The sequence below is a fragment of the Rhinolophus ferrumequinum genome, chromosome 20 (assembly GCF_004115265.2).
Source record: "Rhinolophus ferrumequinum isolate MPI-CBG mRhiFer1 chromosome 20, mRhiFer1_v1.p, whole genome shotgun sequence".
In the NCBI taxonomy this organism is placed as follows: domain Eukaryota; kingdom Metazoa; phylum Chordata; class Mammalia; order Chiroptera; family Rhinolophidae; genus Rhinolophus; species Rhinolophus ferrumequinum.
The window spans coordinates 16,432,199-16,455,534 of NC_046303.1; the positions used below are offsets into that span (position 1 = coordinate 16,432,199).

At 35.0% G+C, this 23,336-nt stretch overlaps 1 protein-coding gene across 1 annotated transcript in view; it reads right to left on the minus strand.

Annotated features, from left to right (window-relative positions):
• The window catches only part of PALS2 (protein associated with LIN7 2, MAGUK p55 family member), a 50,586-nt gene that overhangs the window by 25,428 nt on the left and 1,822 nt on the right, over window positions 1-23,336 (minus strand). Inside the window, 4 exon segments of the mRNA XM_033088357.1 lie at window positions 7,784-8,010; window positions 8,771-8,856; window positions 8,859-8,922; window positions 12,598-12,750. Of these exon segments, the coding sequence (XP_032944248.1) occupies window positions 7,784-8,010; window positions 8,771-8,856; window positions 8,859-8,922; window positions 12,598-12,750 (530 nt within the window).

A 23,336-nucleotide genomic window follows, 5' to 3' on the forward strand; every position in this document is an offset into this window, starting at 1 on the left:
ACAAATGGAACTGGAAAAATTGGATATTTACATGCAAAAAACCTCTTTGATCAATATCTTACACCCTATACAAAAACTCATGAAGTAAATAGATCATAGAGCTAGATGCAAAGCATAAAACTATAAAACTTTTAGGAGAAAATCTTTATGACTTTAGGTTATACAAAGATTTTTTTTACACAGAACAAAAGCATGATTCATAAAAAAACAGATAAATTGGACATCATCAAAATTAAGAACTTCTGCTCTTTGTATTACACTGTTACGAGAATGAAAAGACAAGCTTTTTCACTGGGCTTGTCTTTAATTAAGATTTAATTGTTAATCTTAATTCCGATAAAGTATTTGTATCCAGAAGACATAAAGAACTCTCAAAACTAAACAGTAAGAAAACAAACAACTCAATAAAAAAATGTATAAAATATTTGCACATATCCTGAAGACAGACATAAACATGGCAAATAAGCACATGAAAAGATGCTCAATATTAGTCATTAAGAAATGCAAATTATTATATATATTTGCATATATATATATATATATATATATATAGTCACAGTATGTAAAGTACAGCATAGGGAAAAAGTCAATGGTACTGTAATAGCTACGTATGGTATCAGATGGGTAGTAGATTGGGCGGGGGGTTATCACTTGGTAAATGTCTAATCATTATGCTGTGTTGTACACCTGAAACTAATAAAAAAGAAACGAAAATGCAAATTAAAATCATAATGAGATACCACTACACACCTATTAGAATGGCTAAAATGATAAAGACTGACCATACCAAATGTTGGTCAAGATGTGCAGTAATTGCAACTCTCATATAACGCTGATGGGTACATAAATTGATACAACCACTTTTGAAATAGTTTGGCCATTTCTTTAAAAGTACAGCATATACCTACCATATGACCCATACTTTAATTCCTAGATATTTACCTGAGGAACTTACATGTAAATTCCACAGCATCCTTAATTATCTAAAACTGGAAACAAAAAATGTTTTCAGCCAGTTAATTAATGGATAAACAAACTGTGGTATACGCGTAGCCATGCAATTAAATACTACTTGTCAATAAAATGAAACAGCTACTGATACACATAAAATCACGGATGAATCCCCAAATAAAATAATTATGCTGAATGAAAGAAGCCAGATTAAAAAAAAAAAAAAAAGCAAAACCAAAGGAAGGATTCATGTTGTATGATTCCATTTATATAAAAATATGGAAAATGTGACAGAAAGCAGAACAGTACTTGCCCAAAACAAGTGAGTGGGGAGTAAAGGGCAAGAGGGAAGAATATACAAATGGACACAAGGAAACTTCTGGGGATGATAGATATGTTCATTGTCTTGATTGTGTGGGTGGTTTCATGGGTACATATATATGTCCACATTTATCAAACTGTACATTTTATATATATGCTATTTATATAAACGTTACCTCAAAGATATTTTTAGAAAGATAAAAACAGTAGAAGTAATAGAAAATAAAACAGTATAGGAATATGCTGTGCTTATGCAAATAACAATAATCAGGAGAAAAGAAATCAAATAATGAAATGGCTGGAGAAACAACTCCCGTGTGATCCTTATGCTAAATCAGAAGGTGGCTGATAATTTGTTTGGGGATGTGTGTGTGGGCTGAACATGGTACAAGTGTTTACACATCCTCCGTCTCAAACCATAGTTTCAGGTCCATCTGAGACACACATCAGAGTGAATGACAAAGTAGTGAATACAGTGGTCATAACTGCTAAGAAGTTCTCTATGACAACAGGGCAGGATAATCAGGGCAGGATACTATTCTTCTAAAGATTTTTTTTTTTCCCCTCAGTTTCAGGTGTACAAAGCAATGTAACAGACGTTTATCATTTATACCCCTCACCAAGTGATAACCCCTCTTCCCCAATCTACTACCCCTCTGCATCGCATACAGCTGTTACATTTCCACTGTCTCTATTCCTAATGCTATACTCCGCTTCTTGTGACTGTGTGTGTGTGTGTGTATGTGTGTATTAAATTACAGTTGACATTCATTATTTTTCAGCTTCAGCTTCAGGTGTACAGTGCAGTGATCAGGTATCTACACAATCCCTGGTCTCTCTAATAAGACAAGTGTCTAAAAAATAAATAAATAATAAAGATTTTCAAGTGTTTGAACTTGGCCCATTAGTTACATGCAAAGACAGAGAGACAGAGACAGACAGACAGACAGACACACACACACACACACACACACACACAGTTTGAGATCATCAAGGAAACCAGAATACGTTTGTTAAAAAAGCTTTGAGCAGAAATTCACACCCCTCTCTGGTAAATATCCATCTGTGGACCACAAATTTAAGCTTCTGTCAGTCAAAAAAAAAAAAAAAATCTACTAACCTAGATTGCTCAGAATTATACTACTAATAATCCTTAATTTACATTACAATGAAATCTGGTCCATGGTAGGCCTGTATTTATTTGTTTATGTCATTAGTTTTAATACGATAATGAGCCTGCCACCTGAAACAGACGCTAGAGACCTACGCTACAGACCTCCTGCCCACATTCCATTCCATCACTCTGGCTTCTCCAACCACAGTAACCCTCACCCTCAATCTTGTTCACAAAATCCTTGCTTTCCTTTTGTACAGTTTTATTGCATCCACTGGTAGTCTTTAAAAGTATATATTTAGGGCGGGCCCGGTGGCTCAGTTGGAGCGCCGTGCTCCTAACGCCAAGGTCGCCAGTTCGATTCCCAAATGGGCCAGTGAGCTGCTCCCTGTCCTACACAACTAAACTGAGAAACAACTGCTTGAACCAGAGTGGGGGGTGAGGTGGAAGAAGGGGGAAAAATAAAAGTATATATTTAGTTATTTTAAACATAAAAATAGTATCATGCTATATGAGCATGCATGTATTCTTTTGGGATTTACATACTTGTTAATATGTTTCCAGTCACACACACACACACACACACGATTGCTCTAGGAAATTACTGTCTTGATATATGTGAACATGCAACTCTGATAATGCTAAATTTCCCCCTTAATGTGGTTATACCAATTTACACTGCCACCGGCAATATAGGACAGATACTGTGGATTCACATCTACATTTTTTGCCAACTGAATGTTATAAAATGGCATCTCACATTGTGACTTTTAATCTCTCTTCATGTTTACTGACCATGGACCATGCATCTCCTTTCACTTGATTTGTGTATGTAGACTGAAACAAACACAACTTCACATATTATCCCTATGAACAACCAAGTTCATTAATCGAATAGGCTCTCCTTCTCTCACTTAAAGACGTATCATCTCTGTCATATCAAAGTAATATAAGTTTGTAGGTCTCATTCAGAATTCTCGATTCCATTCATCATTTCTGTTTTTTCCTTTGTCAATACTGCAATATCTTAATTCCTACACCTTAACAATAAGCCCCTATTTCTGCTTTTCTGACCCAGAAGTGCCTTGGCTATTCATCTTATCAAATACAATGAAAAACCCTATAGGAATTTTTATTGGAATTTCATTGAATCTACAAGTCAATTTGAGGAAAACTGACATCTTCACAATACTGTCTTTCTGTTCATGAACATGATCTATCTCTCTGTTATTCAGATTTCCATCACAATTTTGTGTGTGTAGCGGTCTTGAGTATTTTTGTTAGATTTATTCCTGGACATAAATGTGACATTCTCTGACTCTACTGTAAATGATGCCTGTCTCTCTTATATTTCTAGATGCTTGCTCATGACATACAGAAATGCAACTGACTTTTGTATGTTAATCTTGTTTTCAAGTACCTTGCTAACCTCTATTATTTCTAATAATTTTTAGTTTTGCAGGGTTTCTATGTAAAAAATCCTATTATTTGAAAACGATGTTTTATTTTCTCCTTTCCAAGCCTTTTGCTTCTATATTTTTGTCTTTTTGTGCTTATGGAACTTTCAATAAAATATTAGATGGAAGTGAGGCTGGAGAACATCGTTCTCTAATTCTTAATTTTCTTTAACTAGGCGAAGACTATTAATCCTTGTTTTAAACTTTAGTTCTGGCTTCTTTGGCTTAGTTAACTACAAACAAATAATTGTGTATAAATAGTAATTTAAAAAGCAGCAGTGTCCAAGGGCCTCAGAATGTCATTACATCCTAAACAAAAATTTTTAAAGCAGTCAAAATTCTTGACGTTTTATTATTTTTAAAAAAGAAGCTCAATTCCACTTGCCTCCTTGTTGGAAGCCTCATCAAAATTCTGAACAGTTATCACCCTCTTTCCCAATAGCAAGTGGTGCTTTTCCATCCAGCTTCTGCCAGTTGAGCTTGTTGACACCAAGGTGGCCTAAGATTGCTGGGTGGCATTTCTGTCAGCTGTTTTGTCTCAGCATGGCTGGTAACGGGAAAACATTTGCTGCCAGAGACGTGTGAGCTTTAGTGTTGTTAAAGTGGGTCACCATCCTCTGGTCTGCAAACATACTTAGCTTTTTAATATCGGAGATACTGTTTATTCCTAGTTTCTTTGAGGATAATTAAAGATTCTTGTATCACCTATTATAACAGATAATTGTTGTACCATCTGTTACTCTATATATCGTCTCAGGGCAGTTCCTTTTTACCAGTCACAATTATGCCTGAAATTTGGCAAGTTTCTCTTGGCACTCACGTCGTCTTGGGCAGACGAGCGGAGGAGTCCAGTTCCTGATTTTAAAGAGAATGCTTCCAACACTCGATTATTCAGAATGTTTATTCTTTTCTTTTTAAGTGAAATTAAGAAGGTTCTTTCCTATTCCTAACTTACTAATCTTTTTAAAAGAGTCATGAACAGGTATTGAATTTTGTCAAATTTTCTATTGAGGTTTTTCTCTTTTAATCTGTTAATGTGCTGGGTTATATATGAGGTATATGGATTTTTCTAATATGAAGCCATCCTATTATACATGGGATAAATCCAATTGGACATGTTGTGTTATCATTTTTATACATCATTACATTTCACTTGCTAATATTTCACTGAGAAAATTTTACATGTATATCCTTGAGTGAATGGAACTTTAATTTCTTTTCTTACATTTTTGGCACCTGTGTCATACTGGTCTCAAAGAATAAGTTAAAAAGAACTCCTACCATTTTGACCTTCATGAATAGGTGGAACCGAACCTACATGTAGGTTGAAGAATTTCAAAATTAACTACAACTTAAGTCACCCTGGTCTTCAGATTTAAATATGTAAATCTTTAGGTTTTGTGAAAAACTTAGGATTTTTAGTAAGCACCTCAAATGATTCTGATCGAGTGATGTACTGACTGACCATGCTTTGAAAACCACCACCGGAGTAGGGTGAGCTCCTGGTGGCTTCCACCTGCTCTCACAGCAACCCAGAGGAAGAGCTAAGGCAGGCCCAACAGGACTACACGGTGGAGCTTCAGTGAAAGACATGCAGAGGGTAAATGCCCTTGCTCCTTCCCCCTTGTGTCAGTAAGACGACCAGTTTGCCCAGGACAGTCCTTATTTATGCCTATTATTCCAGCATAATGTGTAATTGCTCCCCCTTTCCCTTAAAAAAATGTCCCAACATGGATGTGTTTAGCTCTCCTGTTGGAAGCATTCATGTTACAGTCTCTTTTCTTTTTATGGTAGGACAGGCCTGTGACTGCCTTAGGCTTGGATTGACCACTCCTTCCCCATTTCAATACCCTCTCCCAGTTCTAAAGGCTAAATAAAAACCAGAGTTTGAGAAGGCATGAGATGGAAAACTTTATGCCTAAAATAGGGCTAAATATCCTTGCACTTCACGTCATTCCGACCAGTTCACCAGGTGCATAATCTACAAAGCAATTTGGGCCAAAGGCCACTACTAACATTATAAAAACATTCTTTTCCTGTAAAGTCCATTACAGCCACGGTGAGCTAAGAATTCTGAGTTGGAACATGGAGGGTGGGGGGGAGTAGAAGGTGGATCTTCCTCTCATGCCTAACATATAATTTTAAAAACAGAGAAAGACAAATACCATATGATTTCACTAATATGTGAAATCTAAAAACAAAATAAACCAAAACACAGAACAGAACAAACTCATAGATACAGAGGACAAATTGATGGTTCCAGATGGGAGGGGGGTTGGGGCGGTGGGTGGCAGTTATAAAATAGTCATGGGGATGTAAATAAAGTACCGCACAGGGACTAGAGTCAGTAACATTGTGATAAACTATGCGTGGTGCCAGATGGGTACTAGACTTATAGGGGTGATTACTTCTTAAGTTAGATAAAGTCTACCCCCTATGTTGTACCTGAAACTCACATAATATTGTAGTCAACTACAATTAAAAAAAATACTAAAAAAAAAAATCTTAGGTTCTACTTTTCCGATCTATTCAAGTCCAAATGGGAATGTACCAATCGAGGAATAAAGGTAGTCTGAAATACTGGCGATATGGAATTGTCTATTTCTAGTACCATTTCTTCCATGATTCTTTTCCTTGAAGACGAGGGTCTCTATCTTCATTTTAACCAAAGTTCATGACAAGCCTATGTTATTCAGAAGTCCAGTTTATATACTAAAACCTGTATCCATCCTCCAATGAGCAATATAAAAACAGGTATTCAAGACATCTATTTCAAAAAAGTACATGGAATATAAAAAATATAGGCTTTAAAATTTTCATATTAACAATATAAAACAAAATACACTAGCAGTATCTTAAGCACAAAACTTACAATTCCACTCACACATGAAATAATAAATTTCTAGAATAAACCTGAACAAATTAAAGGCATCTAATACATTGGCAGATATTTCCAATATCTACATTATCTAGTCTTGAAAAGCCTCTCCTCAGTTCCAACACTCCTACCATAATCGTCAATTGTTTCTTTGCCAATTACTTGATCACTTTTTCTTCTTTGCGATTCTATCACAGGCCACTACCTCACAATACCTCCCACCACTGCACCACAATAGCGGCAGCTATTGTTAAGCGCTATGTGCCAGGTGCTTCTATGAGAGCTTTACATGAATTAACTCATTTAATCCTCAAAAACATCTTCTGAGGAAGAAATATTATCCCTAACTGTATGTACGAGAAATGAAGCAGAGAAGAGAAGCTCCTAAGTGGCAGCACTTAGGTATCTGACCCAAGCAATCGTCATAAGCCATCATTAGAGGCCTCCACAAATCACCTCACACCTTCAAACACCTGCTGCCTGTGACACAATCACATCTCTCGTTTCTGAAATTCAGTCAACATAATGAGGCTCAATGATCACTGTCATTAAAACATTCCCCTGGTCAATAATCTATTTCACCTAAAAATTAGTTTAAAAATACAGATCGAATGTATACACACCAGGTGTTCAAGACTCTCTTCAGTCTGGACCCACCCTCTTTCTGGCCTCATTCTCTAGCCCATCACATGAACACTAAAGCTACAGGTGACTGGACTACATTCTTATGTTCCCCAGGACTTGGAATATAATAGTATCAAAATGCTAGATTAATGCCAAAAAGGCTTTATATGGTTTTTTGATACCTAGCTGTAGGTTACTGAAATAGCAGGGTTCATGGTGTTCACAAAGAGATTTCTTTACTAATTCCTCTATACAGTAAGATAATGTTAATTGTTTAAAAATTCAAAATTTCACTCAAGACAAAATAAAGCAATTCAGAACTAAATTGAACTTTTTTTCTCTTTTCTTTAGCAAAAGAGTAGCAACTGGCGGTTATATCCAACAGTGTGATTAAAGAAATAAAGTGCTCTTAATATTACCAAGAATTTTATTACTCACCTGTTGTGAATAATGGTGTCTCTATAGCTTGGTAAAATTTTAGGGGTGACACTTCCACTAATATTTTTCAGTAATTCTTGTAATTCCTTTGGATTGTTTCCAACCTCATGACCATTGACTTCTTTAATGATATCTCCCACATGAAGCAGACCTTGTCGATCTATCATGCCTCCGTGAAGGATTCGGGCAATTACCAGATCATTATTTTCAACCCTAAATGTTACACCCTAAAGGAAAAAAGGACCAGAATTGTCACTAATTTTGGATTTTTAGGAAAAAAATCTTAAGTACTCATGAACACGCATATATAACAAAGTAAATCTAAAAGCAGGTAGTGAATCGTTCCTAGTTTCCCCATGTTCTCTCCTGTTTCAATACGCTACTCTCATTAAACCATGTGCAACTGTGACAACACAGACCACCCCTTAACCTTAAAATGAAACATGGATTAGGCTACATTCCACAGGATAAAAGGAAGCTCAAAGGAATAAGAAAAGACAGTTGTGCATTCTGATGGCCTTGTTCCTGGCTTTTTTTCCCATTTCACTGTTCTTATAGTCAGGACCCAGAAATAATTTTAGCAGGAAACTGTGAACTTCACTACTTAAGAGCCCTAACCATGTCTTCGCTTTTAATAACTTTCTTCTGTGTTTTGATACTGTCATTAGACAGCTTCCTGAGTTCATTCCTTCAAAGGGTATAGGGAAAAAATGAAGCAATTATCTTCTGAAATTTTTGCTACCCATTGGCAAACTTCTTCTGGCCTCTATTTCAGTTTAAACTTTTTATTTGGTTTAATTCTGTATGCTAAATAAAGTTGAGAGTGCATCAGTTTTGTATTTTATTCATAGACCAAAAAAGGCTGATAAACAAACACAAATAAAGTTTTCATAATGATACAAATTATGAAAGAGAAGAAAATAAGAGCAGTGACTTGAGCCGCAAGTATGTCAGATTTCAGATTTAAGAAGGAACCGATTTATCTACTCACCAATGGTTCCCAGCTCTTTTGTGAATGCCAAGAATACGAATGGCATCTACTGGTAATAACTGATTATTGACAGAATTATTCATTCCGGGCTTGAAGGAGGTGAATCATAACACTTTGATGCCACAATATCATGGGCCTCCAGGAGTGACTGTAAGGATTCAAAACAGCCATTAACTATGATGGAATAAGGTATTAAAGATAACTTAGTTCATTATCCTAGTGGAGTACTGAAAATTTCCAAGGCATGCATTAAATCCACAAATATGAGTTAAGTCAAACGCATACAGAATTTTAAAAAAAATAATATATTTTTAATTATCAAACAATATCCTATTCCTTGTTTAAAAGATCTGAAGAGCTTGATAGTTTTGTGACTTTTTTAAAGTGGCATGTTCAGTGGAAACTGAACCTAGATTTCCAAGTGTGGTGCAATGGAGGCACTGGATTTCATTCCCACCAGTGCCATCACCATCACCATCATTCAGTACTTACCACCCAATCCTATTAAAATTGTTATGTTAATTATACCACATCTTCACATATACAAAATGTCTGTTAAAAAAATGTCCAATAGAAAATGAAAATGTATCAGCATCTTATGTAATGATAGGAATTTTGTATTACCAATAAAGGTTGTAGTCTCTAAAATATACATTTTTACGGGGGACAAAAGAGCCAGTAATAGTCCTGAATATAATTTTACTTTTATCTTCTACATATACTATATATGCATGTGTTACACACATAATCCTCGTCATCATCAGGCTATCATCACAGATGACTTTGATCTAGGTTTCTAGGAATTTCTTTTTGTATATTTATTTTATTTTTCATTTATACTGTAATGGGGTATACCCAACATAAAGCTAAGTTTAAAAAATCTAAGTGAATAGAATGCAAGTTAAAAACAATAATTCAAAACAGAAAGAAGGAAGAAAATGTCAGCAGGCTCAGAACAAACAGCATTTGGACTTAACTGGTAATTTTTGGTCATTTCACAAAAATATATGTAAGAAACTAAAGAAAAATTTCAAAAGGAAAAATTTCACAAATCCATATGTAAGGAGTATGCCTATAAATGCTGCAGGTCACTCAACTCTCTAACCTGGCTGCTTAGTTTCACCCTATACTCTTCGTAGGGAGCATTATCGACTCCTGTGACTTGAATCACTATTTAAACATTGATAAATCCCAATTTGTATCTTTGGTCCAGAACTACTCATGAGCTTCAGATTCATAAACTAAAAATCTGCCTACAAACTGGACAAAATGATGGTAATTTGAAAATAAAAAGAGTTGATTGCAGAAGATTGAAACATAATGAATTAACTAAAAATCCCTAAGTCCATAGTGGCTACTGAAAAAAACAAAGGACTGGAAAAAACATTTTTGTTACTATTAGGATTGCCTACTTTAAACAATTCTTTACTTGAAAATTAGTAAAGGAAGGATTCAAGCATTTCCCTGACTTTTCAGTAGGAAATGCATTATAGTGTAACTAGAATAAATAGTCCACTGATAAGGAAAAGCTCTATTTTATATAGGAACACCAACTAATAAATGTAGACTGAGAGAGTTTGAAAATTGTCATTTTGCAATCTCTAATGAAAATATTGATTCAGAGATTATTAGTGTGTGCTTGTCCAGTACATAAATGGTTGAAAGAAAACAGCATTTGTATAATGCTGGGATAATAACACACTAGATTACTCTCTAGTGGAGAGGCTTTCAAAGGAAGGATTAAAATTGTCATTACCCTTAATCAAGGGACCAATCTCAGCATCAATAGTGGTGGGTCATCCAGGTATTATACATCTTCTGATGTATTCTAATTCATATTGCATCACATCACTTAAGATACATTCCAAATAATTAACTTGAATCATCAACTTTTTAGATAGAACTTCTGTTTACAGGAAATAGAAGGGATAACTAAACAACACAGCAGGGAAGCAAAATGACACATCCAGGGATTGGGACATTCTGCAGGACAACAGGCCTGGTCTCTTCAAAAGGTCAACATCATAATCAAGGGAGAGGGATGGTCCGACCAGATGCTACACATAAGCCTAAGCTGGAAACTAGTATGTACAAACCAGCTATAAAGAATATTTTGGCATCAAGTAAAGACATTTGAATACAGTATGTTGCACTACATGAGATGGCGGTCCAAAGAAATGGAAAGTGGAAATCAATGATTGACAAAAAGGCTAAGTTACAAAAATAGTTTGTAGAAAGTGATCTCAATCAGTAAAGGAAAAAAATATGTACATTTAATGCATAGAAAAAAATGGAGGAATATGTACTAAGATAGTACAATAGTAATTTGGGTAGTAAGAACGCAATGTCTTAATTTTTTGTGTTTTTGCTCGCTATATTTTTCTAGTTTTATGTGTTATATAAATTTTATACATTTATTAAATCTTATACATTTATTTAAAGAAATATATAGCATGTCTGAAAGCTCTCTACCCAGATGCTCCGGAAGTACACAAACTTAAACATGGTCAGCTACCTTAATATTACACGCCAAAACAGTGCTCCTAGCGTGTTCCATATCTCAGTGGATGTCATCAATTGTGTCTCAGAAAACCTATCCTTAATGAACTTCCCACATCTCTCTTCTGCAATTGTCACATGTAACCAATCACCAAGTCCCGTTGATTTACGGCTTAAAACTTGCAAATCCTCACATTTTTACATTGCCATCACTATTTCTTGCCTTAGTACTTAATAATTTGCTCCACAATCTGACCTCTCCCTGTTTAATACCTCCTCTCATCCCTACCTAAGGTTTCCCGTTGTCCTCAGGATAAAGTGTGTCTTATAAGGCCTCAAGCAACTGGCCCCTGCATAAAAGATGGCTCCGGTATGTGTCCATATTTTTGTACCTAAGATACTGATTTATGTAGGAACCATCTCATTATAAATCTTCGTATTTTACTGTAACATTGTTGGAGAGTCACGGAAAGTCTTTGAGAAAAAGCAAACAGGTGTTTCCATTTGATTTTCAACACTAAGATTTGCAGTGCAAAGCAGGTGACACTTTATTCTTCCATTCTAGGACAATTTATTAAATATCCCATTCTTTCTCCACTAAAATGTAGTATCTCTAGCATAAATCAAGTTGCCATATGTGTGTGGATGTATTTCTGAGGTTTCTATTCTGATTGATTAACCTATTTTTTAATACTGACCCAAAAACCACACTGTCTTAATTACAGATTTATAAGAAATCTTCCCCACCCTTTCTCTTCTGAAACTGATTCGTCTTTGTTAAAATGATTAACTCTTCACTGATAATAGACCAATGCTTGAACTGCACTTATTTTTGGTACCTATCTAAAGTATATTAGGTAATAGTTTCCATCCTTACACTGCTTTCTTTTGTTCCAAGATCATCAACTGCACCCAAACCTTAGAAGCACCACTGAAGATGTGTATAACTGGTCATAAGGAGGTCCAGGAGACTGGTAATAAGGAAGAAAAATTCACCATCACAGGGATAAAAACATCTCTAGTATGTGGTCTGATGGTGAATCAGGATTTTTGGCATTTTTTTTTAATTACACAAAGAAAAAACCCATTTTCATGTATTTCTGTGACAGATATCATATATTTACATAGTACGTATTACGTGCGCCTGTTTATATGTCCTCAGTATGCCAGGATATTAAAATACCCAAGTTGGAATTCCCATATTTACAAAATATGGCCCTGAATAATCTTTCAAAATATCACCCTACATTGGAAAGTAACTACTACAGGAGAATACTTTGGGAACACAGAGGACTTGGAGAGAAGAGTGATAGAGGAAGCTTACCTGGAAGTGAGGCTCTTTGAGGATTCCAACCAGTTCTGCCACATTTTCATCCACAGGGACTAGAGGAGTGATGTCTTCAAGAATTTCATTGACTAATTCCAAGTTATTGTCGCTGACAGCTTCTAGTTTTGAATCTTCTAGCCTCTCATGAGCCTTAAAAGGCAACAGTATGTTAAAGTAAGAACACATTATTTTGCTTCAGACTGTGTTCTTTTTTCTTGATTTGTTTCTTTTTCATAAAGAAAGTTCAAAAAGATATTACCTGGAGGTTTGATTCATTGAAACCAATTTAATACTTCAATCAGAGGCAGTATTATAGTTTTTTAGTTATTGTTATTATGCAGTATTAATAAATCTTGGCCCCTCTTCCTATCCTAAAGTCATGGAAAAGTCATTTTTAAAACTAAACCATGAAAAAACTAAATAGGCTGGATGACAATTTAAAATTGTCATATTTCCTACATAATAGAACTTCCTAATGACACTTTAGTCTAGGCTCGAACTCTAGATAGACTGTTCATGCTTTATTAAAGTAAATCCAATAAAAATAAAGAATAGGAACATAATCGTTATACAGATTACCATTCAAAAATTAGTAAAAATCATTTTGGGAACCCCTGAATCCTAAAGCTACCATTTTCCAATTGTGAAAAAGTCAGTTCAGGGAAGGCTGCTCTTGAACTGGACCCTGAAGGACCACAGGATTTCATGTGTCTATATCTTAAGCTGTTTTTCAAAAAAAACTCACAGTTTTTTCCCCACAGAAAATAGACCATGAATTACACTGTCACAGAAAAGATGCAGTCCTAATTATCCTTTAATAGTGGGAGGAAAGCAGAGTTTTAATTTCAAACTGAGAATGAATACTACTTAGTCTTCATCTTTTAGTGTTTTTTGTTTTTCTGATAAATGGTTGGTATGTGATTTTGAAGACAGGAAAAGCATAATTATTAAGATTTAATTTATAAATGAAATCATGTAAAATGACAAGTCTTATGCTAAATATTTTAAGATTCATTTCTGCATGTGATGAAGAAAAATCCAAATTTCAAGTGGCAACAGTATCAATTAAATTTTATCTGATACCTATACTTTAGATGTTATTTCTATAATACAGAGTGAATTCTTCGGTCTAAATACACATTATAATTTTTAAAATGCAGTATTTTCATTTAAATGTATTTTTTTCAGGTGATTCACAAAACAAAGTAAGTTTTTAAGTGAAAGGGGGCTATATGTTAAGCAACGTTTTTATAAAACACCTCAGAAGAAGAAATTTTAAGTCACATGAGATAAACTGATAAAAAAAGAAATTTTAACTGCTATTAAACAAAGAAAATGTCAAAAGACCAAATGTAATTTAAACAGAGGGAAAAGTTTCTATTAGACTTAGATAAGAAAAAAATTAAGACTAGAAAAACGCCACAAAGAATGAGAATAGGTAAATGTGTAATTTTCTGAAAGCCTGATAAGGATAGGAAAAAAACTAAAATAATGCACATTATTAGTTAACTCTTACAAAACAAGCTAGAATTTCTATTTTAATAGAGATATTTCCTTTAATAAATATTCATTTAGCATCATTAACCTTGTAATACTCTACACTCATGATTGTATACGAAAGCTTAAGAAAAAAACCTCAACATTTAGTGAGGGCTTTTTTGTGCGTGTCAGAAATTACATTTTCAGTACAGTGAGTGTGTGTCCTTAGCAAAGGTTGGTATGTTATTCTCATCCTCACCTCACAGACAAAGACACTTGAGGCAAAATGAGATAAAGTGATTTGCTTGAGTTGACAATACTGATTAAGTGGCAGAGTCAGATGTCTAATATCAAGGCTTGAGCTCTTACCTACTAAAGCTTATTTGACTTTATCACGATACAGGAAGCCATGCTAACATCACCTTGTAATTATTCTATCTAATACATGATGCTTTAATTTCACTTATTTAAATATGTGAAAGACGCTCTCACTGACTGCTAGTTGAATTGTTGCTTCAGCCTGGCTCTTCTAGACCAGATGTGTTAATTCTGTTCCACCACATCTATTCCCATAGTTATTTTACACTCCTATGGTTCAGAATACCATCCACTCCTTCAACTTCCACCCTTCTCCTCTATGTAAGAAGGTATAAAGACCATCTCTTTCTCCAGGAAACAGCATAATGACTAGCTTACAATTTTCAGGTACTACGCCAATATATTTTCTATATATCCAATCGTTGCCACGATCAGCATATAGTAACAATACTTTAGACATTGGTTAGACATTGGTTCAATTCAAGACTTTGAGACGGAAAGGAACAGAAATGGTCATTGACTCGAAAACTCTAAAATAGTCCCTTCCTTTCTCTATGTTCATCTACCTTATTGCTCTCAATTGGGTGGGGGGCAGGTGGGGAATGTGGAAAGACTACTGGCAAGAGAGAAAGAAGAAGTCAGAGGTAGAATTTAAAAAAAAAAAAAAAACATTCCTGAAGGTTTTTTCACAACTGCACAGACTGGTTCTATGGTAGGAAAGAATTTCACTGTACAATACAGAAAAAAACTCTCAGAGGAAAATAAAGTTATTTAGTGAAACTGCGGATTATAATTATATTAACATGGAAAACCAATTTCTGAAATATAGTTGGGTTCAACTGAGATCAATTTTGTTTTTTTCCAAGAAAGCAAATGCCAAATCCATATTTGTTAATATGTAACTTTCTAAGCTCCAAGATATTGTGAAAGAAATTTAAAGTCAGAATATATTTAGTAGCTTTCACGAGGCAAGTACCACTTGAATTTAAACTAATCAAACCAAAGACAAAGGAAACACTGAAAACTGACCAGAGTGACGACGAATCATATGCTATTGAATAAATGAAGCCTGTTTCCTTTAAGAAAAGCATTAATAGAAATCTAGCAAACTCAATAAAAACAATATGTCACCTGCCACAAGTAGTTGGAAGAACATTCCATGACTGGCTTTGTAAGACACTTGGAACTGACACAAACATGGCCTAGCCTTCTTGTATGCCCAGTTTCTGAGAATCCTATTCTTACTACTGCACCTCAGAAAAACGAAACTGCCCAAGAAGAAAAAGTTCTTTCACAACTTCTGGGTATTTTCACCCAAAGCAGTCCAACCATGCTTGCAAATTAAAAAAAAAAAAAACAGCAAAAATTGTGGGCTATATCTAAAACGACAAATACTATTATCTAGTAATGATAATACCATTATTATTATCTGTAGTAACGCTGCGTTTCTACCTTAGAAGCAAGGACCAAAATATTAAAAACTTTGTTTCTGTCTTTCTTAGAACATGACTAAGTATGTAGCAGTTGCTCGTTAAATATTTCTTAATAAAGCGAAGTAAATGGGAATAAGTTTAAACTGTGGTCGAGAATCATCCTCTTCTTTTATCGTAGAGGCTTTAGAACAAGAAGATGAAGGTCCACAAATAGTCAACAATAACAAGAATTTGAGCGGGAAGTAGAAATGAGACAGAGAGGATGGAGAACTCAATTTTTATTTTGCTTCTGCATACATATATCCAAAAGGATGACACTTGCTCTGAACAAAAAAATGGATGAGATAAGTATAAGTAAATTAGAATTGAATTCTCTAATGAATAAAGAACTTGTCAAAAATCATCCAGTCAACCAAAAGGAGTTCAACTTTTAGATTAGATAAATTATATCTCAAGGTACTCAGAGAAGCTTCTAAATGACACTGCTAAGCCACTCTTAGAGATATATGTAGAATTAAGAGAACCACGCAGATGTCAAAAAGCTAGAAAATGGAAATCTGTTATATTTTAAAAAGGAGAAAGAATCTTTTTAAAAAGTTTGACTTTAATAGTATTCAGATAATATAAAAGAATCTTTTTATAACCTTTGAGTGGGAAAGACCTTTCTAAAGGTCTTTAAAGATTAAAATCGGAAGCTATAAATTAAGCAAACAAACAAACAAAAGCCCCCAATAAAATTAACTACATAAACATTTAAAATTTCTTGTCAAAATCAGCCAAGTCAAATACAAATGATAAACTGGTGTCAAAACACTTACGAATCATCTTACATACAAAACATTAATTTCAAACCAATAAGAATCAATAATACATTAAGAGAAATGGGCAAAGAATATGAACAGAAAATTCACAGAAAGGGACATTCAAATATCCCTTAATCATGTGAAAAGATACAAAACCCTCATTCATGATAAAGATACAAATTAACACTATCATAAATATTCTCTTTTTCCTTATCAGATTGGCAAAAATAAAAAATTCTGGTAACATAGTATACTGGTGAGAATATGGTAGAAGACAGGCATTCTCACACATAGTTTTCTGGTGGGAATATTCTAGTGAGCAATTTGATTATATTTACCAAAATTAGAGTGATTCTTCTAAGATTTATCCTAAAGATATACATACACGTGCAAAATAACATGTAGCAAGACTGCACATTACAGCATGGTTTGTATGAGAAAAAGCCACCTCAGTATCTATCAAAAGGTTAACTAAAAATTTCCTGGTATATGCATACAATGAAATATGATGCCATTTTTACAGAGAATGAAGATGCTCTATAGGTACTGATACGGAATCATATACAAAAAAAATCAAGATTTCGATTTTAGATAAACCCACAGCTATTATTATATTTAATAGTGAATACTACTGTATTAATAGATGCTTTCCCCCTCTCTCATTCTATCAACATTTATACTGGAGGTTCTAGTCAGGAACAACTAGTCAAAAAAAGAAAGATAAAAGGTATCTAGATTGAAAGAAAGAGATAAAATTATCTTTATTCATATAATTTGTATTCAGAAAATTATAAGGAATCCACCAGAAACCATTAGAACCAATAAACATGTTCAGCATGGTTGCAGGATTACAAGATCAATGACAAACATCAACTTCAGTTCTATACACTAGCAATGAACATCAGAAAATCAAATTAGGAAAATAATTCCATTCATAATAGCATTGAAAATAATACTTAAAGAAGTGTAAAACTTATACTCTGAAAACTACAAATATCGTTGAATAAAATTAAAGATTTAAAGAAATGGAAAATCATTTCATGTTCATGGATCTGAAGAGTTAACACTGTTAAGATGGCAACACTCCCCAGAATTATCTACAGATTTTGATACAATGCCCATTGGAATTCCAGCAAATTTCTTTGTAGAAACTGACAAGCTGATTCTAAAAATTCATATGGAATTACAAGGGACTCAGAATAGCCAAAACAATCCTGAAAAAGAACAAAGCAGAATGACTGACACTTCATGATTGCAAAACTTAACTACAAAGCTACAATAACCAAAACAGTATAGTACTGGCATGAAGACAGGTGTACATACTAATGGAATAGAGTCCAGAAATAGGTCCTCACATATATAGCCAAATAATTTTTGACAAGGGTGCCAAAACGATTCAATGGGGAGAGGATGGTTTTTCTTCAACACATGGTGCTGGAAAACTGGATATTCACATGCAAAACAATGAAGCAGGATCCTTACCTAACACTATATAAAAAAATCAAAATGGATCAAAGCCTGAAATGCAGAACTAAAACCATACAACTCTTAGGAAAGAACATAGGGCAAAATCTTCACAGCATTGGATTTGGCCGATTTCTAGGATATGACCACTATAGGCACAGGCAACAAAAGAAAAAAACAGGTAAATTGGACTTCATGAAAATTTAAAACTTTGTGCACCAAAAGACAGTATCAAGAGTAAAAAGGCAACCACCAGAATGGAGAAATATTTGCAAATTATATGAGGTCAGACAAGTAAGTTCGTGAACTTGTTGCAACGATGTTGCTAACCTTTTCTGAGATCAGAGGGATTATTCATTATGAATTTGTACCAACTGGACAAACAGTTAACCAAGATTACTATTTGGAAGCGGTGAATGAAAGGCTGCATGAAAAAGTTAGACGACCTGAAACTTTCCACCAAACTGTTCATGGCTCTTGCATCACGACAATGCACCAGCTCACATGGCACTGTCTGTGAGGGGGTTTTTAGCCAGTAAACAAATAACTGTATTGGAACACCCTCCCTACTCACCTGATCTGGCTCCCAATGACTTCTTTCTTTACCCGAAGATAAAGGAAACATTGAAAGGAAGACATTTTGATGATATTCAGGATATTAAGGGTAATATGATGACAGCTCTGATTGCCATTCCAGGAAAGAGTTCCAAAATTACTTTGAAGGGCGGGACTGGGTACAGGCATTGGTGAATAGCTTCCCGAGGGGAGTACTTCAAAGTTAAACCGTAGTGATATTCAGCAATGAGGGTTGTAGCACTTTTTCTAGGATGAGTTTGCAAACTTAATTGTCAGACCTCATATATCTGATAAGGGAGTAACCATCCAGAATACATAGAGAACTCCTAACACTGAACAACAACAAAAACCCTGATTCAAAATGTGCAAAGGCCTTGAACAGACATTTCTCCAAAGATATACAAATGGCCAATAAGCACATGAAAAAAGTATCAGTGAACCAGAAGATAGAAACCTCCCATACTAAAAATCAAAGAGAAAAAGGAATGAAACATGGAACAGAATACCTAAGGAATAATTGACAATTACAAAGATGTAACATATCATAATGGGAATACACAAGAATGAGAAAAGGGAACAGAAGAATATTTGTGATACATTTGTTATAATTAATGAGCTAATGTTGATACAGTTATTAAGTGTATAGTTTACATTAGGGCCCACACTTTGTGTTTATTATACAGTTCCATGGATTTTGACAGATGCATAATGTCATTTATCCACCTTTACAGCATCATACAGAATAGTTTCACTGCCCTAAAAATGCCCTGTGCTCAACCTATTCACCCCTCCTTTGACCTTTCCCAAATCCTGGCAACTACTTTTTTTTCCTGTACTCTTCCCAATTTTTCCTTTTTCTAGATTGTCAATACTTGGAATCATACATTATGCAGCCTTTTTAGACTGGCTTCTTTCACTTAGCAATAAGCATTTAAGGTTCCTCCATGTCTTTTCATGGCTTGATAGCTCACTTCTTTTTTATCACTGAGTAATAATATTCCATTGTCTGGACACACCACACTTTGTTTATCCACACATCTACTGAAGGACATCTTGGTTACTTCTAAGTTTTCACAATTATGAATAAAGCTGTCATAAACATTCATGTGTAGGATTCTGTGTGGCCACATGAGTAATTTATCAACTCGGGTAAATATCAAGGACAGTATGGATTGTAAGGTAGTGACACTATGTTTAGCTTTGTAAAAAACTGCCAGACTGTCTTCCAAAGGAATTGTACCATTTTTCATTGATACTGGCAACAAATGAGCAGCTTCTTTTAGGATATATGTTCTGCAAATATTTTCTCCAGGCTATAGCTTGCCTTTTCATTTTCGTAATGGTGTCTTTTGAAGAGGAAAAGCTTTTAATTTGGATAAAATTCTAGTCAAATTTTTCATTAAGCTTCATGCTTTTTCTATCTTACCTAAAAGGTTTTTCTCTAACCCAGAGTCAGAGTTTTTCCTTATGTGTTCTTTTAAAAGTTTTATAGTCTTACCTCTTACAATTTAGATCTATAATCTATTTTGAGCTAATTTTTGCATACAGTATGAGGAAAAAGATGATATTTTGGGGTTTTTTTGCATATAAATATTCAATTATTCTAGCAACACTTATTGAAAAGACTACCATTTCTTCATTTAATTACCATGGCACTATTAATAAAAATCAACTGGCCATATACATGTTGGTCTCTTTCTGGACTTTACTCTGTGCCATTGCTCTACCTGCCAATATTACATTCTCTTCATTACTGGGGTCATTGTAATCCTTGAAATCAGGGGTGGAAGACATCAGTTTTGTTCTTTTTCAAAACTGTGGAGGCTAGTCTAGGTCCCGAAATTCTGACAGGGGTCATACTGAATCTACAGTTCAGTTTTGTGGAGAATAAGCATGTTAAGAGTATTGAGCCTTCCAATCCCTTAATTTATGTATGTTCGTATGTACAGACATATCTCATTTTATTGCATTGGCTTTATTGCACTTCACAGATATTATATTTTTTTACAAATTGAAGGGTTGTGGCAACCCTGTGTCAAGCAAGTCTATCAGTACCATTTTTCCAACAGCATTTGCTCACTTTGTGTCTTTGTGTCACATTTTGGTAATTCTCACAACATTTCAAACTTCTTCATTATTACTAAATTTGTTATGGTAATCTCTGAGCAGTTATCTTTGAGGTTACTACTGTAATTGTTTTGGGGGGCATCACAAACCTCACCAGGAAACATAAGATGGTGACCCTACTTGATAAATGTTGTGTGTTCTGACTGCTCCACCAACCAACAGTTCCCCCATCTCTCTCCTTCTCCTTGGGCCTCTCTACTCCCTGAGACACAATAATACTGAAATTAGGCCAATTAATAATTCTACAATGTTCTCTAAGTGTTCAAGTGAAAGGAAGAGTCACACTTCTCTCACTTCAAATCAAAAGTTAGAAATGATTACACTTAGTGAGGAAGGCACTAAAGCTTAGGCCGAGATAGGCTGGAAATTAGGCCTGTTGTGCCAAACGGTTAGCCAAGTTGTGGATGCAAACAAAAAGCTCTTAAAGGAAACTAGGAGTGCTACTCCAGTAAACACTCAAATGATAAGAAAGTGAAATGCCCTACTGCTGACAGGGAGAAAGTTTTAGTGGTCTGGATATAGAAGATCAAACCAGCCACAACATTCCCTTCAGCCAAAGACTATTCCAGAGCAAGGCCCTAACTCTCTTAAATTCTATGAAGGCTGAGAGACGTGAGGAAGCTGCAGAAGAAAAGTTTGAAGCTAACAGAGGTTAGGTCATTAGGTTTTAAAAAAGAAGCCATCTCCATAACATGAAGTGCAAAGTGAGTCAGCAGTGCTGATGTAAAAGCTGCAGCAAGTTATCCAGATCTAGTTAAGAGTACTAATGAAGGTAGCTAAACTAAACAACAGATTATACTACACAACTGATTTTTAATGTAGATAAAACAGCCTTATATTGGAAGCCATCTAGGACTTTCACAGCTAGAGAGGAAAAGTTAACGCCTGGCTTCAAAGCTTCAAGGAACAGGCTGACTCTCTTGCTAGGAGCTAATGCAGCTGGTGACTTTAAGTTGAAGCCAGTGCTTATATACATTCTAAAAATCCTACGGCCCTTAAAAACTATGCTAGATTTACTGGGCCTGTGCTCTGTAAGTGGAACAACAAAGCCTGGATGACAGCACATCTGTTTACAACATGATTTACTGAGTATTTTAAGCCCACTGTTGAGAGTTGGTCAGTAAAAATGATTCCTTTTAAATTATTACTGCTCATTGACAATGCACATGGTCACCCAAGAGCTCTGACGGAGACGTACAATGAGGTTAATGTTGTTTTCATGCTTGCCAACACCATATCTATGCTGCAGCGCATGGATCAAAGAGTAATTTTTACTTTCAAGTCTTATTATTTAAGAAATGCATTCCATAAGGCTATAGCTATCATAGATAGTGATTCCTCTAATGGACCTGGGCAAAGAAAATTGAAAACCTTCTGGAAGAGATCATCATTCTAGATGCCATTAAGAATATTTGTGATTCATGTTGTCGCAAATGGCACTATTTCATCTTTTCTTATGGCAGAATAGGATCTTGAGATTATTATGCTAAGCAAAATAAATCAAACAGAAAAAGTGGAGAACCATATGATTTCACTGATATGTGGGATATAAAACTGAAAACAACAAAGGAACAAGACAAACAAATAAAGAAACAAAAACTCATGGACACAGAAAATAGTTTAGTGGTTACCAGAGCCAAGGGTGCGGGGGATGTGGATAAACTGGATCAAAATGTATGGTGATGGAAGGAGAACTGACTCTGGGTGGTGAACACACAATGTGATACATAGATGATATATTACAGAATTGTACACCTGAAACCTATGCAACTTTACTAACCATTGTCACCCCAATAAACTTTAATAAAAAAAAAGGAAAAGAATATTTGTGATTTATGGGAAGAGGTCAAAATATCAACATTAAGAGGAGTTTTAAAGAACTGAATTCCAGTTCTCATGGATGACGCTAAGGGGTTCAAGTCTTTCGTGGAGGAAGTAACTACAGATGTAGTGAAAATATCAAGAGAACTAGAATTAGAAGTGGGGCCTGAAAATGTGACTGAATTGCTATAGTCTCATGATAAACTTTAATGAATGAGGAACTGCTTCTTAAAGATGCACAAAGAAAGTGGTTTCTTAGGATGCAGTCTACTCCTGGTGAGGGTGCTGTGAAGACTGTTGAAACGACAACAAAGGATTTAGAATAGTATATAAGCTTGGTTGATACGGCAGCAGCAGGGTTTGAGGACTGACTCCAATTTTGAAAGAAGTTCTACTGTGGGGAAATGCTATCAAAGAGCATCGCCTGGTACAGAGAAATTGTCCACTAAAGGAAGAGTCAATCGAAGTAGCAAACTTCATTGTTGTCTTCTTTTAAGGAATTGCCACAGCCACCCCAACTTTCAGCAACCACCACCTCGATCAGTCAGCACACACCAACACTAGGGCAAGACCCTCCTCCACCAGCAAAAAGAGTTTGACTTGCTGAAGGCTCAGATGATGGTTAGCAATTGGTTTTTTTAGCAATAAAGTATATTTAAATTCAGGTAAGTTCATTGCTTTTTAGATATAATGCTACTGCACACTTAATAGACTA